At 50.4% G+C, this 23,226-nt stretch overlaps 1 protein-coding gene across 1 annotated transcript; it reads right to left on the bottom strand.

Annotated features, from left to right (window-relative positions):
* Positions 1-1,163: 1,163 nt before the first annotated feature.
* On the bottom strand, positions 1,164-10,195 carry LOC115855116 (SEC14-like protein 3). The gene is given in 13 exon segments (XM_060310404.1): positions 1,164-1,228; positions 2,044-2,213; positions 2,313-2,479; positions 2,848-2,950; positions 4,525-4,612; positions 5,772-5,832; positions 6,502-6,597; positions 7,518-7,706; positions 8,685-8,701; positions 8,704-8,800; positions 8,893-8,921; positions 9,208-9,283; positions 10,142-10,195. Coding segments are annotated over 13 exon segments (1,212 nt in total).
* Between the last annotated feature and the right edge of the window lie 13,031 nt (positions 10,196-23,226).

Raw genomic sequence — 23,226 nt, 5'->3', positions numbered from 1 at the left:
GTAAAAGTAGGGTCTTAGGAAGCAGTATTATAGGGCAATTAAGAGCAATGTCTTTGGAGTGAAAAAAAAAAAACAGGTCTTGGATCTGCCACTTAAGAGGGCATGGGTTCGATCCCTGGTCAGGAAACTAAGATCCCGCAAGCTGTGTGGCACAGCCAAAAAAAAAGAAAAAGAAAAAAAAAGAGTTGTATGATGTTGGGTGAGTGACTTCACCTCTCTGAGCCTTGGTTTCCTTATGCATAGGTGACCATGATACGTGGCCTCAGGGTAGGTGTGTGAAATGGGCTAAACTCATAAAGCACTTGGCACTGTGTTTGGTACATAGAGAGCACTCAACGAATGACAGCTGTTTTTTTTTATTATCGCCAGGCAGCAGCTAGAGCCAGATGTGACTTCCTTTGCTTCTAGGAAAGTGCCTTTAATTGCTTAAAATATAAGCTGTGAGTTGCAAGGGAAGGCAGTGAGGGTGGTAGAGATGGGCTGGGGAAGCTGTGTGCTGAGTCAGACAAAGCCTTCTCTAGGCAGCTCCTACCTACCCAAGGGGGCAGCCACTGCCATAGGTCTGGGGGCTGGGTCACCTGGGTCTCCAAGAGAGTCCATCCCCTCCAGGGCTCTGTCCCTGTCCGAGGTGCTGAAATCTCCCCTAGTACTTCTTATTTGCACACCCATGAATCACTTGCTCCCTACCTCCATTCAACTTCACAAGTATATATTGAGCATATACTATATAAGGAGTAGCAGCAAAAAGAATTTAGATACACATCCAACCCAGGTTGCTGATAACTCATGGAGAAAAAATTCATGCACACAAATGCCTCAGAAGTGAGGACAAAGGCTAGGAGACTCGTTTTCCTATTTTTTGGGTTTCAGGGACATCCACTTGTTCTTACCCTTGTTTCTTCCTTTTCTGCAACCTCGGCATTCTCCAAAGCTGTGCCTCTCGTACCTTTCCTGATCTGACCACAGCATATGCGTTTTCCCCAAGGCAGCTGTTTCTTTACTTACTAATGTCACAGAGTCAAGAGGACTACTGAGCAATTTCTGGGGGAAGAGTAGGATATATAGGCCGAAAGCAGTCAGGGGTCTCCTGGAAGTGAGGGAACTGCCCAGACAGGGGTGAGCTCCTTGTCTTATTTCTGCATGCCCTCATCCAGAAGCAGCACCTACACTGTGAAGCTGACCTTCTTGGTGTGGACAAAGCTATAGGCATTGTCAAAGCGCAGGACATCTAGGGGGATAGATGGACAGACAGGTAGTTTGGCCTGGCTTCACACACTCCCTGCGCCCTGGCCATGGGGGAGAACAGGCTGTGTTCCCACCTGTTGTGTTTGCCAAGCTGGACCAAGTTCCCCCAACTGCTGTTCCCTTCCCCATGGGAACTGCCATTCCTGAGCAGGGCCTGTAAACAGAAATTGACCTCCTCCTGGCATGTGCCCAGCCTGGCTTTAGTTGCACCAACTGGCAATGAGAACAACAGCCACTGCCTCCCATTGTGTCCACACCTGGACAGTCACATGATAGGTATGCGAGGGGGGCATTTCAGAACATCAGAGGCCTCCCAGGCCCCTTGATGAAGTGGGGTGCAGGGCGAGGCCTGTGCATGCCTTCTGCCTCATTACAGGCACCCGAGAGGTAGGAGTTGTAGCCTCTGCTTCACAGGTGAGCAAACCTGCGCTCAGTAAGACTTTTGCTCAGGGTTATGCAGCTACCATGAGGCTGAAGTGGGACCCTGGTACCACACTCAGCTGTGTGCCTCTGGACAAGCTGATTTACCTCTCAGAGGCCCAGCTTCCTCCTGGGGAATGTCACTGCCCTACTGTCCCTTGCCTGTGTCCTGCGGCCTGAGTGCTCTCAGCCCCTTCTGGCACACGATCGGTGCTCTCAAGTGTGAACCGAAAGAGTGACTGTATGGATGAATGGCACTGACCTAGGGTGTATGTTCCTTGGTGGGGGAGTGGTCACTACCCCTCTATTTCTTCCTATAAACCATGGCACAGGTGGCTCCAACCTTCCAGGGCTGGGGCCCAGCCAGGGCAGACTTACAGACGCCAGCTTCCGTGCAGGTGAGTCTCCCATCCTCAGGCACCAGGTGGGCGTTGTAGCGCTGGTTGAGCTGCACCTCCGTCATCAACCCAGCCCACTGCCACTCCCCCATCTTGGTCTTCAGGAAAACCCCGAAGCCAATGTCTTCACTGTCAGATAAGAACTGCCACCTGTGTTGGGGGAAGGAGGGGAACAGGTCACTGCTCAGGCTGAAGGGTCCCTGAGGGGCTAGGGCCCAGCCAGGGGTGGGTTGGTGGCCTGTTCCTTACCTGAGGACACAGCCTGGGAACAGGATCTTGTACTCCACCTGGTGCGAGGAGCCGCGGCTGATCTGCACCAAGTGCTCGTACTGAGTCTTCACCTGGTCCTGCACGTACATGGACTTGGGGATCTCCCCACCACATTTGATTTGCAGACACAGAGCAAGATGGGCTTGCTCCCCACCTCTTGCATTGTTCATGCTGTTTCTCCTGCCTGAGATATTTCCCCATCTCCTGGAAGTATCCTGCTCATCCTGTCCTCCCCTACCCATCCCCCCCATCCTGGGAAGCCTCCTGTGTCCCTCCATACTCAATCAGGGCCTCTTCTGGGAACTTCCCCTCCCAGCTCATCCCTCTGGGTCAAAACTTCCCCATTTCTTGTTTGCCTGCACAGCTGCTGAGGGCTCTGTCAGGGCAGGGCTGGGACTAACTCAATACCTGGCTCACAGGGGTTTCTCCATAGACATTTGTGGAATGAATGAGAAGGTGAGAAAGGAACCGAGCTCTACTCCTCTACCCTCCCCTGTTCTGGGGCTCTTCATACCTTAGTTAAATATTTGGGGTTCCCATCTGGGTCGGTCAGGGTCCCCCCAAACTGGGCAGGCAGTTCTTCAGGACTGATGAGTTTTAGCAAACCTTCCTTCCAGCTGTCTGTGGGGAGAGGGGTTGAAGGGGGACTATTGAGCATGGAGGGGACCCATCAGCCCCCCTCTTACCAGGAGGACCTGACCTTGGGGAGAAGCCCTACAGGAGCTAGGCTGCCAGGGCCCATTCCCTGGGCCCCCAGGCCTTAGGCTGCAGAAATGTCTTCCAGCATTGTGTTGCTATGGAAACACGTTTTCCCTGGCTGATGGATTTGCACATTTTTGAGGGTCTCCCAGTCATAAGCAGTCACAATTAGAGTTGTCTAATTGTTTCAAGGAGCCTAATGAGGTCAAGGACCATGTCAGGGGCCACACTGTGTGCAAGTGGCATACACAAGTCAGACCTCTGGGTGGAGAGGGATAGCCCTGGGTCTTTGAAAGGACCTCCCCCTCTCTGCTGCTTAATCACCACAATCATAATGCCCATTATTGTTCTTCATGCCCTATGCAAAGCTCTAAGTGTTCTGGATCCTGGGGTGTCACCATGGCCCCAGACCTATAACCAATTCAAGTTATCCCCTGCTGTGGCCATGGGAGATACCAGTGGGATGAGAAGGAAGACCATAATGCCTGGCATCTCACAGTCAAATGCACAGAACCCTGTGCGCCACCACATGGGGCAGAGGCCTGGACGTGGGTCTGGAATGTGGCAGTTACCCACACTGCTCCAGGATTTGGGGGCTACCTTGTGATCCACCCAGCTCCCTACCCCAGTGGATCTAGGCAGAGGCAGAGACTCAGGTATCAGAAAGGGAGAGAAAACAGGGATTTGTTAGCTTCATCCCCATCCCCCTGGATCCTCAGATCTCCTGATTTGATGATCTGACCATTCTGACTATGAGATGTTATCCTCCAAGCTCAGGGTCACCGGTTGAGTTTAAGAACTATTTCTCTTCTCTATTTCTTTTTTTCTATCATTAAAACATTTTTTTGCCCACTTATAAAGGTAATACATGTAATTCTGAAAGTTTAGAAATATATAAAAAAAATTATAAACCACCTGATTTCTTGCTAACCACAAATTATTTTGTTGTATTTCCTTCTAGAAATATAGTTTTTATAAAAATAAGACCATACTATCCACACCACTTTATAATCTATTTTTCTTTTAACTTAATGACATTTCCCATGACATCAAATCACTTTTCATGGCTGCCCAATCATTCATCAAATGGATGCATTGTTACTTACTTATCCAGTCCGTCCTTATTGAGCATTCCTTCTCTGAATCACTTCTCCTCTTCCTGCTCTTCTTCCTCATCCTCTTCAGCCCAAATTGCCTTTAGAAGCACTGAGGCGATGAGTGTTGAAAAGAAACTGATGCCCATAGCCCAGAGGTTGACTAGCAACCAAACTGAAACTGAAAAGGAGAAAGATGTGGAGGTTTTAGTCACCAAAGAGGTATGGCAGGGAGTAAGACAGAGGTAACAGGATAGACTCTATAGTGTAAGACCCATTTCATCTTTGAGAAGGAGGAGCCTCTGACTTTAGGTGATGTGTGGATCTCTGGAGGGGGTGATGGACCAAACTTACTCCAAAGTTCATACGTAGAGCTTAGGGGATGGAGCTGGAATTACTTATTTCCCAACATGATAATTTTCCTGTGAGTGTCCTCACTCAAGAAGGGCTTCATGAGGTTGTATCCCACAGGGAACAGTTTGGTGGCTGGAGAGATATAAGCAAGTATAATGGGGAAAAGATAATTCCACTGGGCCACTCTCTCCGTAACAGTCATAGCCAACAATGTGGAGGAATAATGAGTTACCTCGGCAAGTTCCAATGCCCTGCACCTGACAAACCATCCAACCAATCGGTCAACTAAAACAACAAGCAGCCAACTAACCAACCACCCAATCAATCATCCAATGAATCAAACAGCCAGCAAACCAGCCAAAAAATAGCCAATCAATTCACCTTCTCACCAACCCATCAGTCAGCCTACCAATCAAACAGCCAACCTACCAAATAGTCAAACAACCAATCAACATGTCAGCCAATCAGTAAACCAATCAGCTAATTAAACCACCAGCTAACTGCCCAACCAACCGCCTCTTCCAGTCAGTCAACCATTCAAACCAGCAATCAACCATCCAAGATACAGCCAAGCAACAAATCAGCCAACCAACTAACCAATCTGCCAACTAGCCACTCACCCACATAGGCAATCAAAATGCTAACTAGTCACTCAGTCTACCAAGCTAACAACTACCCAACCAGACAACCAGATATCCAACTAACCACCAGTCAACCAGCCAGCTAAACAACTGGCCAAATAGACAAAAACTAAGCAATGAATCAACCAGTCACCCATCAAACGTATATCCATCTTTCTATCCACCCACCCACCCAAACAACCACCACCCAAATACCTATTGAGTTTCCACCTGGCCCCAGGCCTGTGAGGGATACAACAGAAGTGGAGAATCAGAGGCCCTGCCTTCAACGAGCAGACAACCCAAGGAAAACAGGATGAATACACACAAGACAACTGGAGGCCCCAGAAAGCAGTTGACAGGAAAGGCCAGACTGGGCTGCACCAGCTGCCAGTGCCAGAGGCAGTTTAGGAGGGAGAGATCAACATGGGTGGGAAAGGTGAGGGGGGATTCCTGGAAGAACTGAGGTGGGAGCTGCCTCTTCTTGCAGTAAAGCCAACCACGGAAGTTACCATTTATGGAGAAGTTACTCTGTTTCAGGCACTCTGATTTGCATGCAGCCAAACAACCAATCTGCCTCACTGCTATCCAGGGAAAAAGGCACTAGTATTGTCCGCAGGGTGCAGATAAGGAATTGGAGGCACAGGGGAGTGAAGTCACCTGCCACACACCTTTCACAATGAGCATGAACTTCAGGGTCTCTGGGTAATTCTCTTCAAGGAGGCCAAAGAACTGTGGAACCAAGAGAGACCCCATGAGAGCCCACACCTCTTCTTCTCCTACCCCCATTCCCTTTGCAACCTCCCCTCTGGAGGATTCAGAGGGCTGTGGAGGGTTTCCCTTCTTTCCATCACCTCCATGGCCCCTGGAGGAAATCTCACCCCAGACTATTGCAACCATAACCTGTTATTACATAACAATAATCATTTTTAGAGCAAATGTTATAACAATGGTAGTATATAATAATAATTTATATAATAGTAAATAAAACATTTACTGTTTATTAAACGCTACTTGCCAAGCACTTGTGTATACACTTTACATAACAACTCACTGAAATATCCCTACATCCCTTTGAAGTGCAATCAGTATCCCCATTTTGTAAGTGAGGAAAATAAAGCTTGGAGGGATAAAGCGACTCGCCTGAGTCACAGAGCTAGGGATGACAGGGCTGGGCGGGGTTTGTCTGAAGCTGGCCCCTATGGACTCAGTACAGTGTTGTCCCTGAGGCCTGTTCTGTGGGATCTTCCAGCCAACATATCTTTGGGTCCTGAGCTGCAGTGATGGGGCCCAGGAAGGCCACCACCTTTTACCAGATCCTGGCTCTGAGTTAGCAGCAAGGTCACAGCAGGCCAAGCTGGTCGTTAAAGCAAGCAGGGGTGCCCAGGGGCCTTTCCCCACCTCCTGGTACACTTCCACCAGGGGTTTCCAGAAGTGCTTCAGCCCCAGGCCTTCACAGTCAAATATCATCATGATGGTCTCAATCTTCCTCCCCAGCTGTGAGGATGAGAGCAAGGATCAGGGTGCAGGCTCAGGACTTGGGAGATGGTGACCCCAGCACATGACCCTTCAGGGCTTCTCCCACATTCCTACTTTGCCCTCAGATGAATGAGTGGACAAAACAGTGAATGCATTTACTACCCATCCATCCACCATCCACCCATCCACCCATCATGTCTATCCATCCACCCATTAATTGACCCACCCACTCATCAGTTCACCCATCCATCCCTTCATACTGCTGTTTATTCAGCCATTCATTCCTCCATTTGTCCAACTAATATTTATTAAGCAGCTATTTTGAGCCAGACACTGTAAGTATAGCATGTAGCTCAATAATCCAGAGTTCTTGTCCTTAAAGAGTTCACAGGCTGGTTGGGGAGACTGACAAGCAACCAGATCCCCATGGTCCTGAAGTGAGAGCTGGACAACATGGGAGCTGTGGGAACACACGTTAACCCAGATGGGGGCCTCAGAGAAAGTGACAGTTTGAGACCTGAAAGATAGACAGGAGAGAGCCAAGGGAAGTGTGGGAGGGAAGTGTGTGTGCTGGAGGTCGGGCTATCCAGACAGAGGAACAACAGGGGTAAAGACTCTGAGGGAATAACAGTAGGTAATAGCATTCTGAGAAATATGAATCAGGCCCTGTATGCCAGCCATATACTTGCATTATCTAATTTAATCTTTGCAAACATTATTATTGTCCCTGTTCTATAGGTGAGGAAACAGGCTCAGGGAGGTGAGGTAACTTTCCAAGGTGGCAAAGTTACCACCACCAAAGTTACCACTTTCCAAGGTGGAAAACCAGTACACCCATCTGGGAAGTGGCAGAGCTGGTGTTTGACCACAGAGCCCTCTGACTGTGACAGCGCAGAGCACAGGTGTGTTCCTGGGACCAAGTCCCCTGGCAGCCTCACCCGCTCTGTCTGCAGGTCACACTTGTGCAGGATGCCCTCACAGTCCCTCATCTTGGTCTTGAGCAGGTCCTGCTTGGTGACAGAGAAAAGCAGGCCCTTGGGGTCAAGCGGCCCGACGATGTCATACCACACAGGGCAGCCAACATGGTCACAGCCACACAGGGCCCCAGGCATGTACTTCTGGATCACCTGGGCATGGACAAACACACGAAACTTGGCATCATGCACCTCCCAGAGATACCCAGACCAGGCTGCCGTGGGTGGCCTGAGCCAACACACACCGTGGTACAAGCACTGTCCCTCTACTAGAGGGCGGCTCTACTGTCCAGTTAAGAAAACTGAGGGGCTTGCAGGAGGAGGTCTTGCTCACAGCAGGTACATGGCCAAGGCAGGTCTCAGCCGTGCCTGCTTGAGGCCTCTGGGCTCCTTAGTTCTGCCCCCAATGTCTCCTGTGTCCCTTTCCATGGAAAGGAGTTGGGCTTAGTGATGAAGAATATGGATTCTGAAGGTCACAGACCTGGTTCAAAAACAGATGCTACTGCTTCCCTCCTGTGCATCCTTGAGCAAGTGATGCCACCTATCTGAGCCCCATTCCCTCTCCTCTGTTAGGGAAAGTCCCCAAGATCACACAGTGCCTGACTCAGAGCTTGTGCTCCACAAATGAAACTAGGACCACTGCTTTACTAAGATGCCGGTGGTGGGACTCTTCTCCCCAACTTCTTGGTGAGCTAAGTTTCTTTCCCACCTAGACAGGATGCTTTAACCAAGACCCTAGGGGTGAGGGCTCAGAGCCACGAGCTAACTCTGGTGTTGAAGAGCCTGGATTTGGAGGACAGACCAGCTTGAGCTCAAATCCCAGCTCCACCTTGGGGCTGTGGGACTTTGGGTGGGCTGCTTAACCATTGCTGGGCTTCAGTGTCCTCATGTGTACAATGGGGACAACAGTACCCATTTCATGGGGTTGTGAGGATTAAATGAGATCATGCAGATAAAGTCTTAACTTACGCTTGGACCTCATAAGCCCCCAGGAAATAGTCATAATTGTTATAGGAGAGGTGCCTGCACACTCATGGTCTTTGCTACCCTCCACTCACGGTCCCGATGATCCAGAGACTGCTCGGGTGGTAAGTCTATAAGAGACTGGGGGCTGTGCAGGTGTTGGCTCACCTCGGGGGGCTGCCAATCAGTATGTGGTCAATGTCCATGGTCTTCCGGAACTCCATGTACTGAAAGGGAGTTGAGTGGTAAGGTCTCACTGGGCTCCCAGCACCCCTGAGGAGGGGCTGGAGGTAGGGGCTGGAGGCAGGGATTGCCCCCACAAAGCCCCTCGCCAAATTTCCAGGGAGGGGATGGGTCTCACCTTGTGGAACATGGCCTCTGATTTCTGCAGGTCGAAATTCTGAGCTGTGAGACGATGGAAAGAAGGCATGGGGTGGGAAAGAGGTTGCCTTGCAGTCATCTTGCCCTGGTCCTGGGCAGTGAGGGGCTATGGAGGGCAGTGGGGGGCTATGGAGGGCACTGGGGGCCTGGGTGGGACCTCCCTTTCCTGTCCCCTCCCCTCTCCTGCACCTGAACATGTGAAGCAAGGTGGTATGGTAGGATCCTGAGAGCCCTGGGTCCTTCTGGAGCAGCTGGGACAAGGGCCCTCTCACTGCCCCCTCACCGTGACCTCCCCCACCTCTGCCCTCACCTCAGAGCCAGCACAGAAGGAAATAGTCATCTGGGTTGGGCAGGGCAGGCAACACATCCTGGACATTTTCTCAGAACTGGGAAGAGACGTTGATTGAAGAGGTTTTCACACTGAGCCTTTGCCCCAGACTCAGTGATTGTTTTCGTCTTGCCTCCTTCTCTTCCAGTGCAGTCTGGCCTACAGTGATGGAGGATGGGTGGGTGGATGGATGGGTAGGTGAATGGGAGGAAGGATACATGGGTGAGTAAATAGAAAGAAGAAAGAATGGATGGATGGATGGGAAAAAAGGAAGGACAAATCAATGAATAGTGGATGGACAGAAGGAGAGATGGGTGTGTGAGCAGACAGACAGGTGGGTGGGAGTAGAAGGATGGATGGAAGAAAAGATAAATGGGTGGATGGGTGGGTAAGTAGATTGGAGTATGAATGTATTCTTAGCTCTTTTCATGTGTTAGCCCACCAAGGCTTCTGTCTTTTTTTCCATCCCATTTTCTACAAAAACATTGTTAGTGATTATGCGTCCTCTTCCCCATTGACCGTGGGGATAACATACTCTGCTCCGTCTCTCAGCTCTTACAGACAGGTCATCTGTCAGCGTCCTGGGGAGGGAAAGGGAACAGAGTCAGAGGGCAGACCATCTTCAGCTCCCACCTAAGGGGAGGTGGGGAGGGGCACGTCAGGTAAAGGTCTCTGGGTCTGGCTCCTGGATGAGAAGTCAGGCTTGATCTGGCACCCACACTATTGCCCGGAAGTGGTGCTGTTCCCTCAACCTCTGCCCTGGACAGGGCTGATGTCACCAGGCACTGGGAGACCTGACCCTGAGTGAGGTGATGACAAAGAGACAATGTCAAGGACATGCTGAATCAAAAGAGTGGGGCAGTGTTCCGGCCACCGCCCTCCCTCCTCCTCTCAGCCCTTTTCCCCTGGCTCTCACCTTGGCCAGGGTCTCTGCCTGCTTGGGGCTCAGGTCTCCGACTCGGCCACTCATGGTGCTGGGTGAGGCTGGAGGAGTGGAGGCCACTGCAGGCAGAGGCCAAGTCTGGTCTGTGGTCCTGACCAAGCGGAGCCTTTTGCCCCCACTCCTGGGCGTGGCTCCAGGAGCCTCCTTCTTGGCCAGCTGTTGGGTTGCACATTACATAATTGGGATTAAGTGAGGTCCCGTGCTTGGCTCTGGGATAGTTTGGGGTGGGGGAGGCAGATGTACACGGGAGGGCGTGTCAGAGGTCCCCTGCCAGGTGGAAGAGGCTGGGAGGAAATGAGGCTGGCTTCCCATGGCATGGGAGTCCAGGCTAGGTACCTGTAGAACCCCCCTCAGTGCTCCCCAGGCCTCCAGGGAAGGCAGGATTTCAGGGGGAGTGAGGACTGCTCCCTGCAGGCACCCCTTCTCTCCAACCCTCAGTCTCCCCATCTCACTAAGGAAGAGACCCTGCACCTACGGTTCTGCAAACGTCACCCTCACCCAGCTGTGATGGCTAGGAGTCAGGGACTTAGTCTAGTAAACAGTTCATTCACTTTGTCGGGGTGGGAGGCTCATGTCTTTTTGCAACAAATGTCCATATTCAAGAGGAGACAGACTGGGGCAGAAAAATGGAACTCGAAAGGTGTCCTTGCTAAAGGTTTTTTTCCCCACAGGGCTGATGCTGCTTTTCCTGTCTTTCAAATTCTATCCTGTGGTGCTGGTCCCTCACCTTCAATACGGGGATGGGTTGAGTTCCCCCAACCCTGCTGCCCTCCCTTCTCATCGCAGAGGTCATGGGAACACAAGGGTCCTTGTCCAGGACCTCGCATCCCCTGGGTCCTAAGGGAGAGGTGGGGCATGTTGATGCCCTTGGGGCGGTAAGGGTGCTTCTTGGGATTTTAAACATCTGATCAGTGAGGGGCGTCCACCACTTGTGCCAGGTGATGAGGGAAGCCCAGAAGGTTTCCCTGTCCTTTGAGATATATAGACTGTCAAGGGTCATGCACGTCTAAGGGATTCTCCAGCTGTCAGAAGCTCCGAGAGGGCAGAGGCCACATTGTCAATGACTGTTTATAAGGAAACCAGGAGTGCATCTGCTTGAGACCACAGTACAGCCACATGGCCGCATCTTCCAGGCCTCGAGGGGGTCCACATGGGCTGAAAGTTTCCCCTGGTCTAGCCTCGAACCCAACAGCTGGGCTAACTCAAGCCCCTCTTCCCAGTGCTGTCCCAGGTCCCCTACCCCCAGGGCATTCCTGGTCCTCACCCCTGGGCTGTCTTGGGACCTCTTTACGCTGATGTGGGTTAGCGCTGACACCTCCTTGCTCTGGGCCTTGATAGAATTGGGTCCAGAAGGAGAAGGGGGGCTGTCTTTGGCGATCTCCCTCCATCCAGGGTGCCCGCCACGTGCACTCAGGAGCAGTTAGGTACCTCTCCACACCCCGGTCCCGCCTCACTTCACATTCCAGCCTCTTTCTGCAAAGCCCACAGCTGCCACCTACACCCACTTCCTGCCAGGTGGGCAGCATGCAGAGATTGGGCTCCTCCACTGCCCTCTCATTAGCCCCTAATCCTGCCTGTTTCTCACCAGTCACCTTTCTCGCCCTAATCCCTCTAACGTGAGGGGCCCCAGTTACCTCTGGGGATATCAGAGGCTGGGAAGGCAGGGCCAGGAATAGGAGTTGAGGTCCTCCCAGGAGTTCTGAGCCTTCAGAGATACCCCTAAGTGCTTCTCCTGACCCAGACCACAAAAAGACACAGAGCACATACTGTGTGCCCACAGCATCATTATCGTTATCTTCATTATCATCATCATCATCATCATCAATAGTGCTATCTAATGGAACTTTCATTTATTTATTTATTTATTTTTGGCTGCATTGGGTCTTCATTGCTGCACAGGGGCTTTCTCTAGTTGTGGTGAGCAGGGGCTACTCTGTTGCGGTGCGTGGGTTTCTCATTGCGGTGGCTTCTCTTGTGGAGCACAGGCTCTAGGCACGCAGGCTTCAGTAGTTGTGGCATGCGGGCTCTAGAGCATAGGCTCAGTAGTTGTAGGGCATGGGCTTAGTTGCTCCGCGGCATGTGGGATCTTCCCAGACCAGGGCTCGAACCCATGTCCCCTGAATTGGCAGGTGAATTCTTAACCACTGCACCACCAGGGAAGCCCCTTTAATGGAACTTTCTGCAGTGATGGAAATGTTCTGTATCTGGGCTGTGTCCTATTGGACATCACTGGTAGCCAGTTGTCACATGTGAAATGTGGTTAGTGAGACTGAGGAACTCAAGTTTTAAATAAATTAAATTTTGATTAATTTTATAATAGATTGCCCCATGTGGCTTGTGGCTACCATATTAGCACAGATCTACTGCATTTATTGGAGGCTTACTACATGCCAGGCTCCACTCTAAGTGCATCACCTTGTGGGACTTCCCTGGTGGTTCAATGCTTAAGACTCCCCACTCCCAATGCAGGGGGCACGGGTTTGATCCCTGGTTGGGAAACGAAGATCCTGCATGCCACACAGCATAGCCAAAAAGAAAAGAAAACAATGGGATTTCCCTGGTGGTCCAGTGGTTAAGACTCTGCACTTCCACTGCAGGGGATGCAGGTTCAATCCCTAGTTGGGGAACTAAGATCCCACATGCCTCATGGTGAGGCCAAAAAAAAAAAAAAAAGCATCACCTCATTTAAACCTCAGAGCCCCCCTGGGATTAGCTACCATTATTAAGCCCATTTTACAGATAAGCAAACTGAGGTAGAGAGAAGTTAAGTATCTTATCCAGAGCTAAGCCCATGCAATTAACCACTCTGCTGTCACACTGGAGGCCATCTCAGCTCCGGGGGCCTCCACCTTAATCAGGGAGAGGACCCAGGCACAGAAGTCACCCCAATGGGATGTAGGTGGCATTGAGCCAGACCTTGAAGAAAAGGAGGATATTGATTAGTGGAGATTGGGGTAGAGGAAAAGGCATCCCAAGTGGAGGGGACGGCATGGGCCAAGGTGTGGAGGTGGGCAAGTGAAAAGCACAAGGAGGGCAGAGCTGAGGATGTTACAGTAAACAAGATGGATTGGGTCCCTGCCTGCACGGAACTCACAGTCTCCCATTGTTGAGCATTTCCTCTGTGCTGAGAACATTACATTGGTATCAAACCATTTGGAAACAGGTAGGGGTATCTCCATTTTACAGTCAAAGATATGAAAGATCAGACAGATAAAGAAACTTTTCTGAAGTCACACAGCCAGGAAATGGGAAGCCAGGATTTGAACCCAAGCCTGTCTGACTCTGGAACCTGTAGTGGAGCCACTGCCCAGATGTGCCTTCCCCCGGAGGGCTTAACACTGTACCTAGAACAGTAAGTGCTGGATAAAAGGTCTAAGATCCATTGTGTGTTAGGAAGCCTGGATCCACCCACCTCGGACTGCAGGGTATTTTGAGGCCAGGAGAATTCATTTCCCGCTCTTGAAACAAAGGCCTCGGCAGAGGAGAACCACCCCCACCCCCACCCACCATTTCGGTCTTCTCCAAGTCCTAGTTTGTCAGGCTCTCAGGGGACCATGTCTACAACCAGGACACCAGCAAACAACCTCAGGGGGATAGACCACCCAGTCCACACCCAGGAACCCCTCCTTTCTGGGGGTTGGTTACTAGGAAATGTGAAATGCCGTCCTACCAGAACCAGCTGGGTGAGTACAGAGGGGGCCCCGGGGGTGAGGGAGCCTCACCATGGGGCAAACGTGGCTGGGACGAGGCAAGTGGGAGTGGGGTTCAGGGCATAGTGAGATGAGGTGGGGTGGCCGACAGGAGAGGGGAATTGCGGGGATGGGAGGCGGGGAGGGGCGCCTTGTCAGAGCCCCAGTGATGATCTCAGCTGCGCCCTGGGACCGTCTGCCTTCCCTCTTTTACCCTTGGGCAGTTTCATCTCCTTTTTAAATTGAAATATGGTATAATTCACATATTGTAAGTTCACCATTCTTAAAATGTACAATTCAGTGATTTTTAGTATATTTACAAAGTTGTGCAACCAACTCCACTGCTTAATTGCAGGACATTTTCATTACCCCCCGAAAACCGCTGTACCCTTTAGCAGTCATTCCCCATTTCCTGCACCCCTGCTCTTGCCTCTGGCAACTACTAAGCTATTTTCCATCTCTATAGATTTTCTTATTCTGGATATTTCATAGAAAGCGAATCACATGCGGTATGTGATCTTTTGTGACTGGCTTCTTTAACTTAGCATAATGTATACAAGGTTCATCCATGTTGTAGCAGGTACCAGTTATGTCATTCCTTTTTATGGCAGAATAATATTCTTTTGCATAAATATACCACATTTTGTTTACCCATTCATCAGTGGATGGACATTTTGGTTATTTCCACTTTTTTGGCTATTATGAATAATGCTGCTATGAAAAGTTTTTGTACAAGTTTTTTTTTTTTTTTGCGGTTCACGGGCCTCTCCCGTCGCAGAGCACAGGCTCCGGATGTGCAGGCTCAGCGGCCATGGCTCAAGGCCCAGCCGCTCCGCGGCATGTGGGATCTTCCCGGACCGGGGCACGAACCCGTGTCCCCTGCAACGGCAGGCGGACTCTCAACCACTGCACCACCAGGGAAGCCCTGTACAAGTTTTTGTAAAAACATGTTTTCACTTCTCTTGGGTGTATCTTTAGGAGTGGAATTACTGGCTCATACAGTAATTCTATGTTCAACCTTTTGAGAAACTGGCAAACTGTCTTCCAAAGTGGCTGCATCATTTTATATACTCCCTAACAATGTGTGAGGGCTCCTTTTCTGTTTTCTTATTTTGCTATTATAGCCATCCTAGTGGGTGTCACGTGGTATCTCATTGTGGTTTTGAATTGCATTTCTCTAATGACTAAACCTCTTATCTCTTCATGAGCTTATTGGCCATCTGTATATCTTCTGGGAGAAACATCTATTCAAAATTTTAAAATGTCTTTACCTAATTTTAAATTGGGTTGTCTTTTTATTGTTGACATGTAAGAATTCTCTATATATTCTGGATTTTAATCCCTTATCAGATATATAATTTGAAAATATCTTCTTCCATTCTGTGAGTTGTCTTTTCACTTTCTTCAGTGTTCTGTGATACACAAAAGTTCTAAATTTTGATGAAGGCTGACTTATCTACTTTTTCTTTTATTGCTTATGGTTTTGGTGTCATATCTAAAAAAGCACTGCCAAATCCAAGGTCACGTAGACTTGAAACCTCACACCTGGTCTCAGATTGGCTGAAACAGCACAACTCAGATCAGACTGGGACTTGAACTCACTCACACCTCAGATGGTATTCAAACCCAGCTAAAACTAAGATTGGGACTTGAACCCATGGGCTGGGACTCAAACCCACTTGTCTTTTAACTGAAATCACATGCCTGGTCTTAGGACTTAATGAAGCTCAGGTTCTCTTTGCCTCAGCGCAGAAGGAATTCAGTGAGAGGCAAAGTGAGAGGCAAAGCGATAGGTAAGAAGTAGGTTAATTGAGAGAGACACATGGAGAAAAAGGAACCCTCCTGCACTGTTGGTAGGAATATAAATTGATACAGCCACTATGGAGAACAGTACGGAGGTTCCTTAAAAAACTAAACATAGAATTACCATATGACCCAGCAATCCCACTACTGGGCATATACCCAGAGAAAACCGTAATTCAAAAAGAGACACACAGGTACTTCCCTGGTGGCACAGTGGTTAAGAATCTGCCTGCCAATGCAAGGGACACGGGTTCGAGCCCTGGTCCGGGAATATCCCACATGCCGTGGAGCAACTAAGCCCGTGAGCCACAACTACTGAGCCCGTGTGCCACAACTGCTGAAGCCCGTGAGCCTAAAGCCTGTGCTCTGCAACAAGAAAAGCCACTGCAATGAGAAGCCTGCGCATCACAACGAAGAGTAAACCCTGCTCGCCGCAACTAGAGAAAGCCCGCGTGCAGCAACGAAGACCCAACGCAGCCAAAATAAATAAATTAGAAAAAAAAGAGACACACAGAGTGTGGACCATCTCAGAAGGTGAGAGGCCCTGGGAGATACACATTCCATAGACAGAAAGGATTGAAAGTGGCCCCGAAATATGCAGTGGTTAGTTTTTATGGTCTGGGAAATTTCATAGGCTAAGGAGTGGGAGGATTTTTCCAATGATTTTGGAGAAGGGCGGAGATTTCCAGGAATTGGGCCACCACCCACTTTTTGGCCTTGGAACTGTCATGGCGCCTGTGAGCATGTTGTTTAGCGTATGCTAATATTTACAATGAGCACATAATGAGGCTCAAGGTCAACTGTAAGTCGAATCTTCTGCCAGCTTGGGCCTAGTCAGTTCTAACCAGTTTACGTTGTATCCACAATGGCTAAGTCATTCTTTTAAAGGTTGTGCCCTGATCCCTTCTTTCCTGTTTCAGATTTACCTCCATGTTTTCTTCTGAGAGTTTTACGTTTTAGCTCTTACATTTAGGTCTTTGGTTTTTTTTAACTTTTTTAAAAAAATGTGGTAAAATATTCCTAACATAAAATTTGACATTTTTAGGGGCTTCCCTGGTGGCGCAGTGGTTGGGAGTACGCCTGCTGATGCAGGGGACACGGGTTCGTGCCCCGGCCCGGGAGAATCTCACATGCCGCGGAGCGGCTGGGCCGGTGAGCCCTGGCCGCTGAGCCTCCGCGTCCGGAGCCTGTGCTCCGCAACGCGAGAGGCCACAACAGTGAGAGGCCCGCGTACCGCAAAAAACAAAAACAAAAACAAAAAATTGACATTTTTAAAAGTACAGTTCAGTGCCATTAAGTAGATTCACATTGTTGTGCAACCATCACCACCATCCAGCTCCAGAACTTTTTCATCTTCCCAAACGGAAACTCTGTATCCATTAAACAGTAACTTCCCACTTCTCCCTCCCCAGAAGCCCCTGGTGTCACCGGCAAAGCCCATGAACAATTCTCGGGAAATAAAAATAGAATCTGGATAATAAAATAAAGTCTAACCTTTCTTCTTCTTTTCCTCTGCTCTTACTCTCGTTTCACTCGCTCACAGGGGGCCGCCTTTAGAAGCCGTGCACCCGGCACTTCAGACCAGAGTTCCCGGTGCAAAATGGCTGCACGGACACCTCAGCTCGGTGGGCCACGTGCAGAAGTGCTGCACGCAACACTCAATTCAAGATGGCGGCAGGGGGCCGTGCGCAGAGATGCTACGCCCAGCACGGCGGTCTGGAGCCGTGAGCAACACGCCTGCGCCAGACCCGTGAAAACCCCGCCCCCTTCCCACTGACGAGAGCCCTATACTGCAGCCCCGCTGAGGGCCTATTGGGGAGGGCCTGATGGAGAGTACTCTAGACCAAGCTCACACCTCTCCATTCTTTGATCAAAGAACGAAGCTTTTCTTTGCTTCACAACCAAACTCGGTCTCAATCTTTTGGCTCAAATGACACCAGGTAGAGGGACCCCTGTTGGGGCCCGACTAGAAAGGGCCAGTAACACTGGCAACCACCATCCTACTTTCTGTCTCTATGAATTTGACTACTCTAGGTACTTCTTGTAAGTACAATCATGCAACATTTGTCCATTTGCATGTGGCTTATTTTGATTAGTCCATATCCATTCATTTGTTAATGGATACTTCGGTTGTTTCCATCTTTTAACTATTATGAATAAAACTGTTATGAACATTGGTATACAAATATCTGTTCAAGTCCCTGCTTTCAGTTCTTTTGGGTATATAGCCAAAAGTAGAATTTCTGGATCATAAGGTAATTCTATGTTCAATTTTTTTGTGGAACTATCATATTGTTTTACATAGTGGATGCACCATTTTACACTCCCTGTAGCCATGCACAAGGGTTCCAGTTTCTTCATGTCCTCACCAATGCTTACTATTTTCTGTTGTTTGATAATAGCCCTCCTCAGGGGTGTGAGGTGGTGTCTCATTGTGGGTTTGATTTGATTTCCCTGATAATTAGTAATGTTCAGCATCTTTTCATGTGCTGTTGCCCATTTGTATATCTTCTTTGGAGAAACGTCTATTTAAGTCCTTTACCCATTTTTATTGTTTTTTTTTTATTTTTAAATTTATTTTTGGCTGCATTTGGTTTACATCGCTGCCCGTGGGCTTTCTCTAGTTGCGGTGAGCGGGGGCTGCTCTTCCTTGCGGGCGCACGGGCTTCTTACTGCGGTGGCTTCTCTTGTTGCAGAGCACAAGCTCTAGGCACACGGGCTTCGGTAGTTGTGGCGTGGGCTCTAAGAGTGCAGGCTCAGTAGTTGTGGCGCACGGGCTTAGTTGCTCTGCAGCATGTGGGCTCTTCCCAGACCAGGGCTTGAACCCATGTCCCCTGCATTGGCAGGTGGATTCTTAACCACTGCACCACCAGGGAAGCCCTTTTTTTTTTTTGGCCACACAGCACAGCACACAGGATCTCAGTTCCCTGACCAGGGATGGAACCTGTGCCCCCTGCAGTGGAAACGTGTAGTCTTAACCACTGGACTGTCAGGGAAGTCCCCTTTACTCATTTTTAAATGAGTTTTTGTTGCTGTTGTTGTTGTTATTATTGACTTGTAGGAGTCCTTTATATATTCTGGATTTTAATCTCATCAGATATACGATTTACAAATATTTTCTCTCATTTTGTGGGTTGCCTTTTCACTCTGTTGATAGGTCCTTTAAATCACAAAAGTCTTAAATTTTGATGAAGTCCAATTCATCTATTGCTTATTTTGTTATTGTTTCTTGTGTTTGGTGTCATTTTCAAGAAATCATTGCCAAATCCATTGTTATGAAGCTTTCCCCTTATGTTTTCTGCCAAGATGCCCTTGTTGCTTACCATAGGAATGGGTTGCTATGGTGATAGGAGCATGGGGGAGGATTATTAAGGAGGCTGCAAAGTGGAGAAGCTTGTACACTGTCCAGGGCTGGAGCTAGCACACCCTTTCTCACAATACCAGGGTGTACCCTAAGGGCATGCAGTGTTCCAAGTTCTTCATGCCAAACTGGTCTCTGATTTCATCGCCATTCTTGGGCAACAGGGAGTGCCCAAGACTACTGTGGGGGAGGCTGAGTCTGGGGGTGATTGCAAACAAACTGCCAAGCAGCTGTAATTCCTCTCCCAACATTGAGAAAATAATTCTCTAATAGTTAAAAAATGTATGATGCTGAAACACCGGCTTGGGTAACTGGGTTTGAATCTTGGCTTCCTCTCAAATGTGCTATGTGAGCTTGAGTCTCAGATTTCTCATCTGTAAATTGGGGCTAATAACATTCCCTTCTTATAAGGTTAATGGGATGGTTAGAAGAGGCCAATAAGGTACATCACCCACCACCTGGCACATGGTAAGCAATCAATAGTGTTGGCTTTTATGGTTATTATTGGGCTGCTCACCCAGCCTGCCTTCAACTCCAGGACAAGAGCACGACTAGGCGAGCCCATCCTTTCTGGTTACTGGACCTGTAAAATGGGGCTATAATTCCCATCTCCTTCAAGGTTGCATGTAAAGGGGCTGTGCAAACTGTGGAATGCTGTGCCATGGAACTCTGGTGAAGCCGTGACTGTCCCACAGTGGTGTCCTCTCCAACCTGGACTCTTGGAAGGTGAGCTGGACTGGGGTGGAAATTTGGGGGGAAGGAGAGCCTTTCCAACTGCATTGAAAAAACCTCTATAGGTCCCTCACCTGCATCCCCCCCTCTCCCGCCACCAGAAGATTGTGGGGCTTTCCATCCCAGAAGATGTGCTGGGACCGGGAGGCCCCGCCTCCGTTCCTCTGGACAGGTGAGGCCTGGGTATTTCCAACCACCTCATTCTGAGTAAGTTTTGATCTGTGGCCTCCTGCCAAGATTCTGCCATTCTTTCCTGACAAACAACACGGCTGTTTTGTAATGTGCCTTATAAAATGGTTTTATTAATAATTATCAAATGTGTACACACAGTTGTTCACAAAGAAATCATAAACATCAGAGAGCGCCGCCCAAGAGCCCTTCCAGCACCCCTCCGGCCTCAAATACCCCACAGCCACCCTCACCCCATTCCTCAGTCTGGAAGACTTGTCCGCACCTGGTCACCCTCCCACATCTCTCAGTTCTCCCTTCAAGGGTCCCTTCCTCGGACAAAGTACATCTGATTCCCCATCAGGCTTCTTTGCTGAGAGCTCCCCTAGAATTTGGCTTCTGCCCCTCCAAGCACACGTGGTGATGACACGCCCACTTGATAATCATTGGAGTCACTTCTGCCTCCCTCAATATAGGTGAGCTTCCTATTAGCGTCAGCCCAGTCTCCCCGAGGTCCCCAGGGCCTGCAGTACCTAGCGCTGGGCAGACACTCAATAACCGTTGATGAATGAATGGATAAACAAAGAAACAAGCTTCGGGTAAACAGCCCCTTTCTGGCTACTTCCTTTTTTTTTAATTTATTATTTTTTAAATTAAAAAAATTCTTTTTTGGCCTTGCTGCGCAGCATGCAGGGTCATGTAGGGTCGTAGTTCCCCGACCAGGGATTGAACCCGGGCCCTTGGCAGTGAAAGCATGGTGTCCTAATCACTGGACGGCCAGGGAATTCCACCACACACACCTTTTTTTTCTTAAAGTGTTAAGACACAGGGATGGAGGTTGCTGAAGACATGCTCCCTTTCTATCTCCCAAAGTGCCCCTCCCCCCTTGCCAGGTAGGAGATTCTGCTCTCACCTCTGCAGGTGACTACTGCCCTGCCGGCTTAACAGAAGTGTGCTCTGCCAGCTCTGGGATTCAGTGTCGCTGGTGCCCACACCTGACCCCCTTATCACAGCCATATTTGTATAAATTCTCTGTGGTCAGAGCCTTGGGAAACCCCTGTGCAGAGGAGTCTTTGCTGCCTGCAAGAAAACCACATGAGGCAGTGCTGATGGTGGGAAGTTGGCTATGAGTGGTTAGAAAGGCAAGGGTCATTGTTCACATCTATGAACCCCTTGTTTTTACGTGGGGGGCATGAAGGTGGAAGTAAGGCACTGTGAGCCCCCATCATGACAACAGCTGGGAGCAGTGAAACCTGGCACAGGGTCCTCCCAGCCCCAGTTGGCCGTGCCCTCCATAGCCTGCCATGGGCAGTGGGAAGATGGCCCTGGGAAGCCAGGACCTCTGGGGGCTCTGGATATCCCTGCATCTGGGAGGCTGCACAGAGGGTGGCTGTGCAGTGCAACTGGGGTGACGGGAAAGCCTGCCACATCTGGGATGCAGGAGAGGACCTTGGACACAGAAATGTCATGTGATTTTTGCCTGACAGCCTCAGGCCATCTCTTTGGTGCTGGTATGCAGTTTTTTTCTTGCCAAACTATTCAAACACTGTTGGGCCAGGAGTGCCTCGTGGCGCTGGCTTATGGCATTTGGTTTTATTTAGTTTGCTTTTTATAGCAGCAGAACCTCTGCTCAGACTCTGTGCTCCATCACTCGTGGTGGATGGAGGGCTGGGGACCCAAGGACCTCACCTGGCTCACCGGAAGATCCCACCTTCCCAAGCCTCATCATGCTCTTGTCTAAAACAGGCTCTGGGAGATCGAGAAACCTCTTATTAACTGGAGAAGATGAGAGCACAGAATCTGAGAGTGGGAAAGGGACCAGAGCTGGGCTTCTTGCTGGTAAAGCACCTGGATAGTGGGGCTTGCGGAGGCTTCCGGTCCCTGGGAAGGGCCTGGGCAGCCAGGATGCTAATGCTTTGCAGCAAGGACCCCTTTTACACGTACGTCTGACCACTCACTCCCGGGGACGTCACCTGGGTGGCCAGCACTCCACCCTGTGGGACAGTAGTACAGGCGCAGGGATCCAGAGCCAAGGGCCGAGCCACCCTGGGGTTGGGTCTTCAGAGGTGCTGGGGGCCAGTGGCCTGGCCCAGCCAGAGGGCAGGGAGCAGGATGAAGGGGGCAGGGCAGCAAAGCCTGGGCTCCCAGGCCCAGGCTGAGGGCTTCATTGCCACCTAGAGTCAACCACAGAGGCACAGCCATCTCAGCGGCTTCCTCGGCTCACTTCCAGGCATGGGCTGCCCTGCTGGGTGCAGTGCGGCCAGCAGCGGTCCTGACTGTGGGCTGTGGTGTCCAGGAGAGCCAGCCATTGAGAAATGAAGCCTTCACTGGCCAGCTACTGAGTTGCATTTGGGGTGGGGGAAGAGGGGGGTTGGCAGCCAGCCTTCAGCTGTCCCCTTGGTGAGACACAAAGATGGAGGAAAAACCTGATGGTTCTCCAAGAAGCAAGTCAGAGTCTAGGATGAGCACCCTGGGAGGGCAGCTCCACCCTGCACCCCAGTATGTTCATTCCACCTCCCTCCAGCTTTGCTTCGGTCCCAGCCCCCATCAGAGCCGGAAAGAACCCAAGTTGAAGGTGGGCTGGATCACAGCAGGCTGGGGGTGGGGAGACACTGGGAATTCCCCGGAGACTCAGTCACACCCACTCAGCTCTGCGTAAGGCTGAGCGCGGCTCTTCCTCCTGATGGTTGTTCCTGCCGGCTCTCGCTCTCCGTTTCTGATTTTCCCTCCAAATGCAGTAGAACAGCCCTGGAGGGCTGATGCTCTGTCAGAACTGAGACTCTCAGCCCTGCCCGTCCTTCCTCCCAGCTGTTTACAGCTGGCCCTGCCCATCCCTGCTGACCCCCTGCATGTGGAGAATGGGGCTTCCCTACTCTTCAGGCCTGAGGCTGTGCTCCCTGCAGGCCCTGGCGCTCATGCGCATGTCCTCCAACCACGATGCCAGGTGTGGGTGAGCCCTGGGATGGGGGGGACCTTGTCAGGAGGGACACAAGGGCAGCTTCTGCAGGTAGGACCCTTCCTCAGTGGACACAAGCTTATCCTCAGGGTTCTCATCCTCATTTTCTGCGAACAGGGGATGGGGTGTCCGTCTGAATCCTCAGCGTGGCCTATGCACCAGGGTTCCCCTTCCTGCTCGGCCACAGAGCCAGGTTGGCCCACAAGGAGCTGAGACGGTGATGGCTGAGGTGGGTGGCTCTCTGCAGTCACCTCCAGCACCGCCCTTCCTGGGGGCGGCGGGCAGGGTCAGGGGACAGGGAGGGGTGCTAAGGGGTTGGAGAGCACAGGCACAGGGGCGCCCAGGGTCT

This window comes from Globicephala melas, chromosome 13, assembly GCF_963455315.2.
Source record: "Globicephala melas chromosome 13, mGloMel1.2, whole genome shotgun sequence".
Lineage (NCBI taxonomy): Eukaryota > Metazoa > Chordata > Mammalia > Artiodactyla > Delphinidae > Globicephala > Globicephala melas.
This window is presented reverse-complemented; position numbering and strand designations above follow the sequence as displayed.